At 41.8% G+C, this 18171-nt stretch overlaps 1 protein-coding gene across 1 annotated transcript in view; it reads left to right on the top strand.

The window, feature by feature from the left end:
- The window catches only part of PTPRT (protein tyrosine phosphatase receptor type T), a gene marked incomplete at its 5' end in the record, with an annotated part of 254562 nt that overhangs the window by 3083 nt on the left and 233308 nt on the right, over positions 1-18171 (top strand). The window contains 3 exons of the mRNA XM_083873197.1: positions 2684-2765; positions 6383-6498; positions 9703-9877. Coding sequence (XP_083729323.1) covers positions 2684-2765; positions 6383-6498; positions 9703-9877 — 373 coding nt within the window. The remainder of the gene's footprint in view (positions 1-2683; positions 2766-6382; positions 6499-9702; positions 9878-18171) is intronic.

Raw genomic sequence — 18171 nt, 5'->3', positions numbered from 1 at the left:
AGCATTTAAGGGTGGTTTTTTTTTTAAGAGTGAAGCTTTGTATTTTGTCAACTATCTTAATTTCTGTGGAGTTCTTTAAATGCAAAACATTATTAATTGCAGAGCACTGCCTGTCTCAACCATCATGCTGCATTTCCAGGTGAACTTAAAAGGACATGAGGGATACTGAATGTGAGATTTGCAGAAATGGGCCCCATAAACATTTATTCCTGCCTTTTCCCTATGTTGGGTCTCAATTCCCAGTTTTCAGGGGAGCCTGGGTGCCTCCATGCATCTTGCTTTGATAGAGATGCTTCAAAATACACAAAAAGACAATAATGTGTAAGTTTGAACAGGGAAAGGGCAGGAATATCTGAGTGTAAAGCAGAACAGAATAAAACAGTCAAACAATAAAATAGTCAAACAATATTGCTTGGAGTGAGAAGAGTCCTCAGTGGACTCTGCACCAGTGGACAGGGATTTTTAGAGGCTGAGTTGGTTATTATTAGGTTACACTGTGCTGTAATAAAGACCCTGCACATGTTGGTAATTAACCAAAGTCAGTTCTTTGTGTATTGGTGCTTACTTTTGCCACCCACTCATACCTGATGCAAATGCCTTGGAGAACTTACCAAGTTCTTGACTTGCAGATAATTGAAAATTACTTTGTTGTGGCTTATGACTTTTCACAAATGTAGAACTGAAATAAGATTTTTTAGCTGTAATGTTGCACTTGAATTGAGGTCTGAAGGGAGTTACAGTAGAGCCTTGCATGACCTTCCCAGTAAATGTAATTTTTATCATGAATGATATTTAATTGCTAAAATAATTATAATTTCCATACTAAAGACTCCTGTTTTATACTCTAATTTTTTACAGTCCCTAAAAAGCCTATCAAGGACCTTGATAACACAAAACACTTGCTCATGGTTTTTGGATTATTTTATCTTCCAGTGGCTTGCTGAACAGTGACAGGCTGGTAATGCCAGCTTTTATTTAGAACAAAAAGAACTGTTGAAAACTGGTTTTAAATAGTTAACTTTGTGTTCTAGTAGTGGATTTTAAAAGTTACAAATGACTGGAATACTTTCTCCTATGGAACAAGTTGCTGCACTAGAACACTGCCCTAATGGCAATAACTGTGCTGGCTGAACATGTAATTAACTCTGTCCTTGGAAAGCTGATTATTTACTCATGCAAAATCAGCAACCCAGTACAGTGTGAACATTGCTTTAGTCAGATGGAGTGAGACTGGTAATTTCTCTTTCACTTTAAGAGAACAGCACCCATTCCACCTCCACCATTCATTTCTTTAATATGAGTAAAGGATAGTACTTGGTTCCTTTGGGAAGAGAATCACTGATTTGGGAGGTGCCATCACTGATTATTCAATATCAGGCTGCATTGTTGTTGTTATTACTATTAATAATATTTATTATTATTATTATTATGGTTTGACATTTCTAAGCTTCCTGTTCCTTGCAGAGTCAGGGTATGGCTCAGGTTAGAAGAGTCCCATAAGCATCATTAAATCCACTTCCCTGCCCCTCACAGGCACTGCTGAAAACTCAACAATGAGACTGAGAGTGTCCTTCAGACGCTCCATGAGCTCTGCCAGGCTTGGTGCTGTGTTCATTTGCAGGGACAGATCTCCCTCCCACTGCAGACCCTTTTCCTAATGCCCAGCCTGAGCTTGTCCTGACACAGCTTTGTTCCATTGCCCCTTGTCCTGTTGCTGGTCCCCAGAGTGAGATCTGCACCTTCCCCTTGCCCCACTTTCCAACAATTAACTTACTTTTAATGATCTCTTTATCAGATTTTTTTTTTTTTTTTTTTTTTTTTTTTTTTTTTTTTTTTTTTTTTGTTTTGGTTTTTTTTGTTGGTTTTTTTTTTTCATGTGCTGCTGATTTTTTGATAGTCCATATATTTCTGTAACAAGATGCTTTAGGGCAGTTTTCCAGGTAAAAATCACAGACACATAAAGAAGAATGAGATTTTTATTCATCTGTGGTGGAATATCTGTCTTTCCAGACCCACATTACTGGAATGTTTTCATAATCCAGGTGCACAAATAAAGAAAAAGATTCCTAATGTAGCATTTATGAATAGAAATTGTACACATTTTTTTTAGGAATATTCCTTCTCAGATTGTATTAGTGGAATCCAGGGAGGCAGAAACAACATCATTATATCCGGGAAAATCTTATTTCAGTCCAGAATCCCGTGTCATCCTTTGCTTGTAATTTACTTTCTAGTTCTGCAAGGGCCTGCAGAGCCAATCAGGGTTTTCTCCAGAAGAATCCATGCATGGTCACTGATTCAGGAAGAGAATTCTGTCTCCTGTAGTGCTTTCTCCAATTTTCCAAGGCATACTGAGAACAAGATACCAAATTATTATCCACTTAATGTTCCTGGACTGGTGCTTAAGTGAATATAGATGTGTGCATATAGCCAGGACACTTTTGCTGTTCCAAATCAGAGATGCACAGAGTTGTCTTTAATCTTATTGGATGTTGCTCTAATCCTTTGTTTTGCTTCCCCAACAGATTTAATATTGCATTCACACACTGAATTGCCCTGGTATCCCTTCATTGTTAACAAAATGCATTGAATGACTCAGACTTGGAATAACAGCAGAATGTGGTGACTGCTGAAATTACTGATGTAAATGTTCTTTCTCAGATTTTTTTCTTTTGTATTTCAGGTGATATTTGAATCTGTCTCTTTGAAAGGACATCCCGGGTACATCGCTGTGGATGAAGTCAGAGTTCTCGCCCATCCCTGCAGTGAGCATTCTTTATTTTTCTGACTATACCAGCATGTTGTAGGCCACTGTGTGTAGTCTAGAGGAGAGATTTACCCAGTTGGGTCAGCACTAAAATGTCTTGTCTCCCTCCAAGACCCATAAGGACAGTCAGCCTTGCTTAGTTACCTACCTTTGCAAGCTGTGCAAGAGGCAAAGCTGCTCTCAGTTTACAGCTTGTGCAATTATCTCTTCTTTACTTGTTAACAAACTGACAGTTTTATTATTTCTTAATTTTCTTGCTGTAAAAAACAATCTAAAAGGCTTCTCATAGTCACCTGTGTGGTTAACTTGTGAAAAGAACAGCCAAACAAATGGTTTCAGTGTTTCCTTGGGTAAGAGGCCTGTCCCAAATGTTGGTTGGTTTCAACATATTAGACCTGCTCAGGAAGCTGTGAAGAGATTAAAAGTTGATCTTATTCACACACTGCTCTTATCCAGGAGTAGAAACAAATGCAGGTTCTTTACACTATTCAAAAATGTTGGTGCTGCATTTCTTCTGTTGGAGACACAACAATAAGCTGAGATTTATTTGTTTTTTTCTTTAAAGAAGCGTTATGCCTCAGTCTTTGAGTCTGAACTTGTTTGGTTCCTTAACCCACCTTCAGTGGGGCTTGAGGACTTTTTATATTTGATGAATGGAATGTACAGTTGCTTGTAAAGATTTTTTTTTTTAACAGCCCCTCTTTCTGGCTCATGGTTTCAGTAAGTCAGTGACAGCTGCTCACAAAAAATGATGGATCATATGGATGGAGCGAAATCAACTGTTTTTGCTGTGATCAGAATGTCAAAGAACATCTGCCATTCAATGTGACAGACACGGTTCTGCTCAAGTTTAACAGGACATTTCTGATAACTGCAGCACGGTTAATTGCTGCTTAAGTAAATTATATTTGTATTTACCATGTGCTCGTTGCTCAGGCCTTTGGGTGCATTTACTTCATTAAGGAATACTTACAGTCTGTATTAACCAGATGTTGCTGATAACTGGCAGCATCCAGACAAATCCCCAAATGGTCTGTGCCTTCCACAGCGTGTTGGGTGATCACTGGTCCCTTCACTGGAGAGAGGCCACTAAACGAACCACGGGGCAGAGTCTCAACAAGAAAATGATGGGATTTAAAACAGTTAGGCAGGATGCTGTGTTGTATCCTTGCTTAATTAAGTAAACTGATTTTGAATCCATTTCTTCGAGCATACACAGGTCCTTCCTCAAAATTAAGTGCATTCTTGGTGACTCAACAACAAAATGATTCAAACAGGGTTGGTTGTTTGGTTTGTTGCTTTTTTTTTTTTTTTTTTTTTTTTTTTTTCAATCTGTTTGCAACCCCCAGCACACAGAGCTCATTACAAGCTGCAAGTTCTGTGCAGGCTCTGTAAATGCTGCTCCTGTCTGGTTCCCAGTGCTGCTTTTGTTGTTCAGCAGTGACAGTCACCAGGGTAAACATCACCCACGTGTTCCCTTTCCTTGTACAGCCTTTGCCCCTCAGACTCCTTTTACAGTTGTTGTACATCAAAACACAGGGACCATGAAGCTCCTGGTGACCCTGGTCACTGGTCTCATTTCTTCATTTCTGCTTTACCTTCACAGATGACAAAGGCAGGCAATCCAAAGTCAGGAAAACCAGTGAAATGCCCCTAATGACACAGTAACACAGAAAAAGAAATGTATTTCTGGTGTTGCCTCTTGTTTTCCTTTGTCCTGTGAAACAATACACTGGAATATCCATTTTCCTTATGCTAAAAGCTCATTCACTCTGTGTGCATGAGCCTTGACATCACAGCACAACCCGTGCTCCAGAGGCTGGGCAGACCTAAGGATAAGGACATTGGCATTGGTGGGACTCCATACCTTTGTATTTGTAGCTTACTTACAGCTGCTCACTTTAGACTGCAGGCACAATACTAGAATTATCCTGAAATACTGTGTAAAACATTCTGAATGCCACCCAGAGGGAGTTTTCCAGTAAACCTTGATGCAAATTCCTGCTGCCCAGAAAGCAGGATGGTGCAGAGTCCCTGTCCGTCAGGATCTGTAGTGAGCTGTGTGTTGGACGGGGCACAGGAGCAGATAAAAGCATTTGACATGGTGTATGAACATGTGTTCTCTGCTCATGTGTCAAATGATTGTACATCAAGTTTCAGCCATGCAGGGCCACAGATGCCCACATCTCTTTAAAGTGTTTGATTCCAACAGAAGAGAGGTTATAATGTCCTCTGAAATGATGTATTTCAGTGTCCAATCATACTAGAAAATGTGCAGATGATGTTGAAAAACACTGAGCTTTTTAGATGTTTTTTTTTCAGTGTGTCATACTAATATTTTTCAAATGATGCACAAACCTTTTTCTGAAGCCCTGCAAGAAAATAGTTCACTTAAAGGTGTTGCATTTGCTGCTTGTTTATACCTTTAGTTAAATACAGACCTAACTCAGTCTGATATTTAATCAAAAAGATAACCCTCTCATCTAGTTTCTTTGTGAAAAACTGATGTCTGCATTTTTGATATCACTGGTTAATTTTGAACTAATGCTGAATTTAGTGTCAGCAGAACATTGATATCAGTGATCTTAAACTAAAGCAGTGATACAATACTGTTAGTTAAATGAATATTTCATTTAATGTCTGATTTGATATTGATGATGCATTATTCTAAAGGTCTAGGACGTATTTGATAGTCAAGAAAAGAAAAAGGATAAAAGACCCTGGTGCAAATGGGGTTTGGGTCAGTCATGCTCGACAAGCACAAAAGCATTTGACTTTTTTTGACCTTTTTAGAAATATAGTTTTCTGAAGAAAAGAGATTACTCAATTACTCTTTATAGCAGGCAATAAGGAATTGTACCAGTGACCATGAACTTGTGATTTGATCCAAGTCTGTGTCTTCAGAGCTGCCAGGGCTCTCTAAGATCTCTCAGGCCACCCTCTCTGAGCTCCAGCACCACTCCTCTCTGCAAGGAGGTGTTGCAGTGCATTTCCCGCACCCAAGTGTTTCCAAATTAGGAAAAGAGTTTCAATTTACCTCTGAACTAAAAAAGAAGATAGACCAGAACCTTCTGTGTTTCTCTCATTGTAATTGGCTCAGTGGCAGCACAGAGAAACCTCGTGGACCTTTTAGCTGCTCCTCTGAAGTGTAGCTGTTTCTGTTGGGCAGCAAACTAAATTATCCCTCCTTGATTGTTGTGTATTTAAGAACAAGGACAAAGCTCCTCAGTGCTTTTTGGGGTGTCTTAGCCAGGTGTAAGGGGCTTTCCTACATCTGTGCATGGCCTTTGTTTTGTGTCTATATTGTTTGTTTGGTTTTTTTTTAATTAAAACCTTTTGCTTTTCAAAGCACACCTGATCAGCTGTCTCACAAATATTATTTTAAGCCATTTCTGTGAGGTGCTGGACACTCTCAGAACTTGATTAATCTTGGTGGGGCTCATTAAACACTGGCCTCATGAAAAATTGCATCAGGGAGGAGCTCAACACCCAAGGGCAGGTTTATTTTGCAAAGCCACTTTAGCAGGGAGAGTGCCAAGGCTTTGCTGGGTGCTCGGGTGGGTGCAGCACGATCAGTCCCTGCCCTGCTCTACTGGTGCAATTCTCTTTTTTCAGGAAAAGCCCCGCATTTCCTGCGGCTGCAGAACGTGGAGGTGAACGTGGGGCAGAACGCCACCTTTCAGTGCATCGCCGGGGGAAAGTGGTCACAGCACGACAAGCTCTGGCTCCAGGTAAAGCAGGGCCCTGCTGGCTTTTCCTCTTTAGCTGGGGGCTTGGTTTGCTTTTGCAAGGGAAATAAATAAGTAAAGAGTGGTGATGCTGAGGCAAAATCTTTTCATCAAGATCCTTTGTCCTTAAATCACTTCTAGGTGAGAGTTTGAGGTGACAAAGTGTAGGAGAAGGGAATACAAGTGACCTTGTCCCTGATAAGTACCAGCTGTATTAATTACCCAAAACAGCCTCAACCCTGATGAGTCACAGCTGTATCCAGTAAAGATAAGGTGATAAAAGTGAGTGGGTTAGCTGGTGAGGGGGCTCATGAGAAAGAAGCCCAGGGAGAGAGAATCACTGCTGTGAGGTCAGTTGAGGGCTGCAGCTAGAGCCTGTTGTTGGAACCTGCAGTCACAGTCTAGCTGGGTAAAAGCCTGCAGTCAAAGTCTGCACACCAAACCCTGTAGTCAGAGTCTGCAAACCAATCCCTGCAGTCAGAGGCTGCAAGGGAAACGTCCAGCAGGAGTTTGCTGCAGGCAGAGTCAGCGATTGGCTGGAGTCAGGATGGCTGAGCTGTAAAGAGGAATAAACCACGATCATTTTTATGCTGTCATAAACAAGAAATCTGTCTGGGCTCATTTCTACCCTCTAACAAGAGGGCTGCTGCAGCAACAAAGCGTGGAATTAGTAGACGGAAAAAGAAAAAAATGGCCATTGACAACAAAATTCTGGTTTCAAACAAATGCCCGTGTACCTGTTAACACTCAGCCATAAAGCAGAAGAGAGAGGAAGTGGAACAGTTCTCTTCTGCTTCATTATGCCATCTGCTTTCCTTTCACCCTCTAAATTTTTCTCAGCCTGGAGTTGGTGATAATTGTTACAAAGGAAATCTCCAAGGTCTGAAATAACTTACCTGGGTGGTTAAAATAGGCAAATCCAGTTCTTCTTGCTCCCAGTTTCCCTTGGCTGCGTTGTCAGCAGATTTGGTCTTTGTTCTTTTTGGTCACTCACTAAAAGACCAAAACATTCCCTCCCTGGATGTCTTATTTTCAATCTACTGATGGAACTTTCTAGGTCTTGCTCTTCTAGTGAGTGCAAAAAAACTTTGGGAATTCATGGTCAGTGTTAGAGCTGGAAATGGAACAAACACCAACCCCAGCATCAGCACATGGGCTGTGTGTGTCCCAATGAAGGACACAATAATTTCTCCTGGCCCTTGAATTTCTCTGATATGTGGACTCCCAGTATTACTATTCTTTTAAAGTTGTTGAGTTCTTGAATGTTTAACTCCTAAACAAGTCAAGAGGATTCTTTTTGCACGTACAGAGGGCCAACATAATTTGGGGAACACTAAAGCCAATCCAAAATTTTTATTCTAAGCTTGGACTGATGTGTCTGAGGGTTTGATCACCCCACAGTTGTAACTGCTGGAAGGGCAGTTTTGTAGTTAAAAAATTGTCAGATTTTATCAAATTTTATAATTGACTTCATGCATTTTAATAAAATTTAAAAATAACATTTTCAAATCTAGTTTAAATCAAGGAATTGGCTTATCTAATCACATAAATTAAAATTAGTACAGGGAAAATGGCTTAAGTTGGTAAGACATGTAGTTGGCATTATATAAAAGTGATTTTACCTTCAGTAACTGTGCTCTCATCACAGCTGTTCTCCTAAAAATTACCTTCTTTGGCTTGAATTTATTTACCTATGGTGTACGTCTAGCACCCACTGAGATATTTTTTTGACTTATTTTATCTCTTTTGGTTTCTTTCATTATTTCCTCAGTTACAATTAGATGTGTGTAAAAACAATTCTGACCTGCAACAGTATGAGCCTTCCCCTGTGAGAAGCAGTTTGGGGAGGAAAGAATTGCTATTGTTAATGAAAACCTGCTTGCCATTCTCTAAAACTGCAACATTTAATGAAAATAGCCTTGGAAACACCTCTAAAAACTGTTTAGTGGAAACTGCCAAAACAGCAATGTGCTTTCCTTTGAAATTCCTAATAAACTGGACAAATGAGCAAGTTGGGGTGTTTATACTGTGGAGAACAATTTCTGGCTAATTCTTTGTCTGTCCCTTTTCCAGTTGGAAAAATGTGCTCTGGCATTGGTAGAGAGGTTTATTGGGGAATGCTGGATATACAAGGATGTCTGCTCATCCAACCAATTTATTTAAATGGGTCCAGAATCAGAGTTTTGCATCTGAAGAGGCCAAATTTACAGAATGTGTTCATTTGTAGTGTTTTCCCAGGTGAACACAAAGCCTTCAGCTGTTGTGTTTTCACATCCAAACCAGGCCTCTAATCACACTGTGTGGAGCTGGGGGGTGGCAGTCAGAGCTGCCACTGTGCAGCCTATGCAGGAAGTAATCTGAAAATGAGAGAATGTCCTGAGCTGGAGAGGACACACAGGATCACCCAGCCCAGCCCCTGTCCCTGCACAGACACCCCAACAACCCCACCCTGGGCATCCCTGGCAGAGCTGTCCAAAGGCTCCTGGAGCTCTGGCAGCCTCGGGGCTGTGCCCATTCCCTGGGGAGCCTGGGCAGTGCCAGCACCCTCTGGGGGAAGAACTTTTCCCTGATACCAGCCTGACTCTCCTCTGACACAGCTCCAGCCATTCCTGGAGTCCTGTCCCTATCGGGAGGAGCTGCAGCCCCTGATGGGATCTGACCTCAGTCTCCTCTTTCCTACTCTGACCACGCCAAGTGTCCTCAGTGTCCTGCCCCTCATATGGGCTCCCTTCCAAACTCTTCACCCTCTTTGTATCCTTAGAACACACCAGAAGCCCAGATACATTTCAAATGTTAAATAAAAATGCAAATTTAAATATATCATAGAATCACAGATGTGGGTTGAAAGGGACCTTAAAATTAATCCAATCCCACCCCCTTCCACTATTCCAGGTTGCTCCAAGCCCTGTCCAGCCTGGCCTTGGACACTTCCAGGGATCCAGGGGCAGCCACAGCTTCTCTGGGCACCCTGTGCCAGGGCTTCCCCACCCTCACCTATGTATAAGAATATTTAGGGTCCAGCTCACACAGCCCTGTGGATTTTCTGAGGCTGAACTCTTCTCCTGAAAAGCTGTTCTTGTGCAAAACCTCTTCCAGCAAAGTGAACTCTGACCTATGTCAAGCATCACAAGGAGGAATTACATGCGGATGCACCAAGGCATAACCAGCCTGTCTCCATCATGGCATTATTTCTCTCTGCCCCTGCAGCAGTGGAACGGGAGGGACACAGCCCTGATGGTCACTCGAGTGGTCAACCACCGGCGGTTCTCAGCCACGGTCAGCGTGGCCGACACGTCCCAGCGCAGCATCAGCAAGTACCGCTGCGTCATCCGCTCCGACGGCGGCTCCGGGGTCTCCAACTACGCCGAGCTCATCGTCAAAGGTAGGGCTGGAGCATGGGCAGGACACTCTCCAGATAATTAAAGTCAGAAGGGGGTTCATTGCAGCCTTCATTGCAGCATTCATTGCAGCACCAGGCACACGGGGAGTCGCCTCCCCAAGATACGGGCAGAAATCACAGAGCTCTGGTGACGTGGTGCTGGGTCTTCCCCAGCCGGCTTCTGGCACCGGATGGGGAGTGAGCTGTTCCCAGAAAGCAGCACAGCTGTCTGGGATACAGCTGTAGGGAGCAGTCCAGTCTGGGATACAGCTGTAGGGCTTACACTCCATGGCACAGCCTGTCAAGCATTGAGGGCAGGGGCACGAACAAAGGAGAGGTCTTCTCTGTGGTTTCCAAATGGATTTATTCCAAGGAAGGGTCAGGGATGAAAGACTAGAGCACAGCTGTGCAGGAGCTTATATATGGGGGAGGTCTGAGAGGGAGGGTACTATTTTTAATCAGTAGGGAAGACACAGGGGAGGATCATAGGGTGGGATTGACCATATACAAACCAATGGGGGACACAAAGGGAAGGAAACGGATCCAACAAACCACTGAGGCTTCCAATATTAGGGGATTTCCAAGGGGATTTCCAGAGCAGGGGGCGGGTACCACGTGTGATGGACAGCTCAGAAGGAGGAGGAGAAACAGAGAACATTCTAGAGCAAGGGATATGCCTTAGGGAGGATGGACAGCTGGGGAGGGTATAACTTAAACTGAACCAACAAAGCAGGGGGGAAACAGAACAAACTGTTAGGGATGAAAACACACCGCAATGCTCTGGCTCTCTATTTATCCACAGAAATCTTACATATTGATAGAATTACCTCATACGTGTACATTACCCAACCCTGCCTACCCCCTATCCCTGTATTAAAATGAGCTCAGTCCTTTCACGCTTGTGCAGTCCTTGGCTCCAAATGGGTTGGTGGGTTTACATATGAGTCAGTGGTCTCCAAAGATGAAGTCAGGAATGTCTCCCTCATGGTGAACTTTTCACCTTTGTCTTGTTTGCAGGCTCTCTGCTCCCTAGGCCATAGTCCATGTCCCCCAGCCTGGTTCTGGCTGATTTCAGACATGGTTTCTTCATCTTTCCAATGCACTATCCTCCCTATCCTGGTTCTACAAATACAAAAAAGTCAAGCAAATGATATGTCTCAGCTCTAACTAACAGCATCTGTTAATAATTAACCCTTCTACATTGTTTCTTCTTGCAAAGTTCTTAATTAATATATATTACTTATATCCTTCTAGCTAAACTCTTAATGCTTTTAATTCTTTTAAATCCTTTGTTCAGGACCAGCAAACCAGCACGTTCATGCAACAGGAGTGTTTCCTCCTGGAGAATCACTGTAAAAATTGGCATTCTATTGGACCTTCTTTCATTCATGTTAAATAAGCAAAAAAGGTAGAAGTGACATGAGTTTAAGTTGGTATCTTGAATATTTGAATTTAAACTATGGAAACAACCTTCTTTATAAACTTTTGTAGTAAAATATGGTGGCTACAGAGACTTTTACTGCAGTCAGCTGAACAGTTTGGCTGTCAGTCAGCTTCACCTGCTTTCCTTTCCAGTATTTTATCAGGCAGAAATAACCTTGTGGTGGAGCATTGCATGTCAGGAGAGACTGCTCAGGGCTGCTGGCAGGAAATGCTGGGATTGATTCTGCTGACACCCTGAAATCCGGAGGAGAAGTATCAGTGGTTCTTGAAGGGTGTTTGGATTTTAGCCATGTTCATTTCCATGATTCAAGAGCCTGACACGTGCAAGGTGTGTCTTCATCTCACCCTCAGGAGGCAGGTGGTGAAGTGTTATCCCTTATGCTGGGGGGATATTCCATTCCATTCCATTCCATTCCATTCCATTCCATTCCATTCCATTCCATTCCATTCCATTTTTTAAACTTACCTTAAGCTGCACCACAGGAGTGCTCGCTGACTCTCAGGTGGGGAGTTCAGAAGGTGGCTGAGTTGTTCCTGAGGTACTCTGTCCTTGGGGTGAGAGGAATTTGAAGTCTGGGTCTGCTCACAGGGTATAATTTATTGATCTAAATGGAGGGTATGGAAACAGAGGGCAGCTGTAGAAACGAGATCAAGTTGTCCACTGTGCTGCTTTCTGCCAGCTGATCGTGTCCCTTGGTGAGCAGGTGCCTTTGCCATGCCTTGGGCTGCTGTGTGCTGCAGATGTTTAGACATCACAGATCACAGGGAGAATGGTTGTTCTGGGTGCCAAGTGCTTTCAATTCCCACCTGCTGATCTTGTATCTCGTTCAAACCTGGAGGAATTAATTCACCATTGAAAGGGAATTGAGCTGCCAGGAGTGGCACACCTAGGGCTGTACCACAGCTAAATGGAGGGAAGGCAGCCTTCCAGGGCAAGCAGGTGTCAGAGCAATCCAGGCTCACTTAGGTGCCTGGGACTCCATTCTTGTTGATACAAGCAGGGGAAAAATATAGAAGAATAAATTAAAGTCATGAATTGCTGGATGTCCAGGAGGAAGGATGCTGATGGCTTCATTGCTGGATTGCTCAGCAAACCTACCTGGAAAAACTTCAACAGGATAATATTGTTGTGAGAAGGCCTCTGATTAGGGAGCAGGTGAGGTTAAGTGGCTCATTTGAGGTCAGTTTGGTGCCACCCTGTGACACACTGAGGCTTCTAACCAGCCTGACCAATTTTAGTGTGAATAATAGCAAATTTGTAATGCATGTGCACGGGTGGAAATGAAGGCAAATTGGAATTGTTTCATTCTGAAGAGATGATTATTGAATTGTAATAATGTACTTGAGCATACATTCAATTAGCCTGTAATTGAGGTTTTGCTCAATTGATAGTCCTGCTCCTAAACCTGCTAAATCCAAGCTAAATCTCAGCTTCTCATGTGCTTTCTCTTGATCAGAGAACATAAAATCACAGGGTGTTTCTTCAACAAAGATTAAGATTTAAAAGTGTGTCTATGTAATCTTTTTAATTGAAATATTTTTCCTGTGCATAAGAAGTTTCATTGGAGTATTTAGAACAGAAAATAGTCTACATTTCTTGATATTGAATGAAGAAAGTTTGGTAGATATCGAAATAGAGGTTTTACTTTGAAATGTGCATATTCCTAACCTCCAAATTGAACAGTAAATAGCTGTTTCAGCAAATGGAATGATCACTGAAATTAAACACACACCACCTTGCTTGTGTGTGGGCACCTTCACTAAGAGCAATGTATTATTGAAAAGAAATTACTGGCAATCATATACAAGAGAATGTAACAGTCTTAGTTCCAAATTATTCCAGTCTGTTTAGTGGCAGGAGATACATTTGTAATCCTGTGAAAAATGCTGTTCTCTAGGCAGCTATTTGCTGTGTGTGCTAATGCTTCTCTGTCTTCTGCCTTGTATAAATGACAATACATTCATTCTTCTCTTTGCACTCTCCAATCATAATGGCCAGGCCAGAAAAACCCATCATTTCCATCTGCACCCCTTGCCATCCTTTGGTGCTCCAGTGGAAATAGCTCTTTATTTCTTCTCTCTCACTGGTGCACATGCAGTAATTTCATACAATTTTGTACAGGGCAGTTTTTAAAAAAAACCCCAGAGATTCTCTGTCTCACTGGACTGCTCACACCTGAAGGGAACATTTCTTGCCTGTAATTTTCTTTTTCAGTAAAAGCTGCGTGGCAGTTACTCGTATTCTGAGCAAAATGTAGGCCTTGCTTGTGTAAAGATTGTTTAAAATACAGTGGAAATTGGCTAGAATTTTTTCATTTAAGGTCTGTGTTAATGCTGGTGTCCTTCCAGATCCCTGGCCACATTGGGTAAGGCTGTGGATAACATTTTAAGCTCTGTCAGGGTGAATGGAGGACTGATTACTGTGGTGGTGTTTTTTTTTTTTTTTTTTTTTTTTTTTTTTTTTTTTTTTTTTTTTCTCCTTGACCCCTTTCAGGTACTCTGGGTACCCAAATTAATCACTCAATATATGACAGGAATCTTTGCTGAGCTCATAAAGAAGGAATATTACAGCATCTATAACTATTTTTATGAGCCAGTTTTTCTGAGATTTTCCCTCTCCAGAAACCTCTCAAAAATGTTTTCTTGCTACCTGTTGCTACCTTACCATTATTTTAAAGCTCCTGGCACTTTCTTAGGGTCTGTTCTGCTACTTAGAGAGATTGGAAGAGCCTGTTGAGCCTCAGCACAGCCTCTCCACAGACCTCCATGGGGATGTTCTAGTTCTCTTCAGTTTTGTCTCTGTTGATTTTCAAAGCATTTGGTTGAAAAAATAACCTGTCTGTTACCTGAGAGGCTTTCTGTCATGGCTGTGATATTTGGGACAGCTCTTGCTTTTATCAGTCACACGAGGAGCTGATGCCTTGAGTGACACCAGAGGGAGAGGTGGGTTCCTTGTCAGAGTTGTTTATCATCCTCTCCCTGGGTCTCTTCTGGTGTGATGCTTGTCACTGTAATTCCACCATCTGTTTATTAACTCACCATGTACACACTGAAATCTGCTCCAGTGATTGAGTCTCTTCCTAAAAGCAGGCACCAAAATTTACAAAAAAACCCACAAAAAAACCCACAAAAACAACCCCAAACCACAAAACAAAGGAAATCAACATAGACACAAGCACTAAACAATGAACTGAATCAAAAAACTCCGTCAAGTTTTTGGAGTTGAGATACTCACATGTGAAAAAACATGATAAATAATTACCTATTCAAATAAATCCTTAAATGGAAGCATCTCCAGTATGAAATATGCTGTGAAAGTTTCAGATTTACAGTTCTAAGACAGACTCATCAAGGAAAAGCTCTACAGGTATTTTGGCTGTCTCAGTATTTATTACTGGAGCTGACTCCAGGATAGTTTCAGTTAATTATTCAACAGCAGGCAATCCTACTAGGAGAAAGAATTTTCTGGAGCTTAAAAGTCCTAAGAATTGAAAACATCTTTGTTCTTCAGCTGAGCCTGATCTTGGGCTGGAGCTGCTTCTAGAAATGTCACATCAGGCTCTGCACTGATCTCCTTGCAAACAAGAACTTCAGTGTGGTTATTACAGTATGTGATTCATATGTGTGTGACATACTCTGGAATGTGTTCCTGGGAGGAAAAGATGTCTGTCCTCCATGTAATCAGAGAGGAGACTCAGCAACTCCAAAGTTTTTCACTTCCTATGGAGCTGTTATAGAGAGATGTGATGAATATGAAAAAGATCCTTTGAATGTTTTCTGTATTTTTTTGTTTGTTTGTTTTTTTATGGTTTGGTTTTTTTAAAATATATTTATGCCTGATACACAGATATTTCTATACGCTGAGATATTTATGCCAGATATGCTCATTAAACAGCCATAACATCCTTGCCATCATGGGGTAATGTAACCTCTGTTGGTGATGCTCATACTTCACCCAGGAGATGGGGGTGTTGGTATGAAAAGTGGGTTCTGTATTGCACCTCTCCTCCTTGACCATCACAGTGGCTGGAAGACCCTCTATCCCTTAAAACCTCCTGGGAGACAAGCTCAGCTCTGGCACATCTGGTTTAGATTTTACTGTTAAAATTCACATTTTTTCCATGTGCATTAGTAAGTAACTAGCAGGTGTGAAGATTCCTATCTGAATTTATCAGGTTCATCCAGATCACAGAAGTTTCTGGACACATTTGGATTCATGTGCCTGAGTTCTGCACATTAATCAAGGCCCTCCAAGTTATCAGCTGGTGAGCAGGAGTCAGTCCCTGGCTGCTGCTCCCAGCAGTGTCAGGACACTGATAATAAGGCTTTCCCTGGGGCTGCCTGCTCTCTCCTTCCCTGTTTTCTCCCAGTTTCCACGAGCTCAGTCAGTGTTCAGGAGGTCCATGTGCTGTGCTGGGAGAAGCTGAGCATAGGTTTGATAAAACACGTAATGATGCAGCTCCTTTGAGCAGCACAAGGTGGGAGGTGCATCCAGACTCTGTGAGGGTTGTGCTGCCTGTGAAATATCTGAGTGAGGGAGAAAGGCTCTGTCATTAACAGAGTGTCTAAAAAAGCCAGTTCTCCATTTATCTCTCTGCAGTCACAGTGATGCAGGGAATGTAACAATCCCTTAGTTGGTGTTGGCTGGTAATTGAACTTGTCACTGCTCTGTTTAATTCAGTGCAGTTCAGTAGCATTTCCTTTAACTCAGTTTTAATCATGGGGTGGGTGTGTGGTAAGAAATGGGGAGGCAAAGAGATTACAAACACTCACCAAGAGCTGTAACTCAAATTTCTCTTCTTTCCATCCACCTCAATATCTATGAAGTAGGTGAAGGAGATGGAAGACAAAGCTCTGTTGTATTGTAGATTTTCAGTAGTGTGAAACATGAGTCCTCTCAAAAGGAAGTATTTCCCTTTCCTTATGTTTAACTTCCAAAATAGAGCTGGGAAATGAAGCCATTTCCTTGAGAAGTGATAAATGTGCAGTTTATAGAAAGGATCCAGTTTCCAGCATTGCATCCAGTGCCACACAGACTTGCAGTAATGGCCCAGAATGTGCTTTCCTGGTCTCTCTTGTTTGTATTAATGAACAGGATGTAAACAAACATATTCAGGAGGAATATGAAGCTACAAGGGGTACAAGACAAGTTCATAAACTAATGGTGTATTTGCAATTCAGTCCGTATTTTTCCCAACTTTTTTTGTTTCTCTCTTCAGCAGCCTTTTTGTTCCTGTGTAGGATGAGCAGGGAGTACTGGTTTAAACTTGACCTTGTTTCCAGCAGCCTGGGGAATGATAATGGCTCTCCTATCACACTACTGAATGTCTTGACTAGACACCTGATATACATGCAAACCTTTTCATTTCTAGTTAGAATTATTAAGGAGCTTTAAGGCAACAGCACAGAAATTAACTCAGGATTGTTGATGCTCAGAAAAGAACATAAAGCACCAAGAACACATCCCTGTGCCTTTGCTCCCTGATGTGTTCTTGCAGTGAATGACCACTAGATATGTGCCGTGATCCAACAAGCCTGGCAGCTTTTCATTCTTTGCTCCTTTTAATGTACAGATTTTCATGCAAGTTGATTGTAAATGATCCTCATGTGACATTAAAATCCAAAATTACACTTTTATTTATTTTTTTTTATTTTTATTTTTATTTTTTATTGCTTATGACTGAGCTTAAAGACTTGGCATGAAAGATGGGTCACATTCATTGTTAACTCTCTTCTGCTCATCCTTTCTCTGCCTGCTTAATTGTAGGGAAGTTATTAATGGGCTTTTCCTGAATAATAGCGTTTAAAGCTGTTCTTAATTTATCCGTCCTGTGATTACAATGCTGTTAACTGCTTTCCATTCAAGGAAACTCCCTTGAAGTGTCATCTGTCACCATTCATGGATGGGGTGAGATTCTGGTGTGGTTCAGGCAGGTTTGGGCACTTATGGGATGTAATTGTTGAGGATGTGCTGTTATCTCATCAGGACAGGGATATTCTTCTTTCACATCAAAATATATTTCTTTTGCAGCAGGGAAAAAAAAACCCCACCCATTAAAAAAAGTAATGTTTTGCTTGATGTGAAAAGCAAGCTAAGATGCACCAGATTTCTTGGTAAGAACAGATGATTGTTAGTATGAGAATCTTTAATAATAAACCTGCAGAAAAAAGGGTGTATTTGTAATACAGTGAGACCTGTAGATCCCAACTGTGAGAAACCAGTTAATTTCCAAAGAAAGGAGAAAACTCTTTCTGTGGATGCAAATACCTAAAGCCAATGTCATCACTGCAACTTTTAAAAATGTTGCAGTACCAGATGCTGAAGAAGCTCCGCTAGTGATCTCTTTCAGAGATGCAGTAATTCCTGCAGCTGACAGGCTTTCTGCAGAGTCTTGCATTTGTTGTAGGACCCTGAACTAAGAAGTTGAACATCACCTGTGGCAAAGGGACAGCTTCTGCCCTGAGCCAGGTGCTGATGAATTCCCCACCTGTCTTTGCCTTGATCTGAGCTTTCATTTTTTGCTGGCAGCATCCTGTGAGTCTGCACAGTGCACGGTTGGGTTTCTTAGGATGTGTGAGACATGTGCCCAGAGTTTATTTTTATTGTTTTTAAACAAACTGCAAGGCAAGATATAAAAGAGTTACAATTTTACATTGCCCTGACTTACTGAACTCAGCTTTGTTTTGCTTTGTACATCTTGAAGGACCTTGGATTGTGGCGAGGTCAAACTCTTCCTTAAACAATCTCTTTTTGTGCGTGTTCAGCCATCAGAAATTCCAGGTCTGGATGCCACACACACTCTTCTCCCTCCTTTCAACAGACAAGGCTGAACTCCTCTGCTGGTTTAGAGATT

Source organism: Zosterops lateralis (assembly GCF_965231275.1).
Source record: "Zosterops lateralis genome assembly, chromosome: 16".
Classification (NCBI taxonomy): Eukaryota; Metazoa; Chordata; class Aves; order Passeriformes; family Zosteropidae; genus Zosterops; species Zosterops lateralis.
Note: the sequence above shows the minus strand (reverse complement) of the source record. Positions and strands in the feature narration are given on the sequence as shown.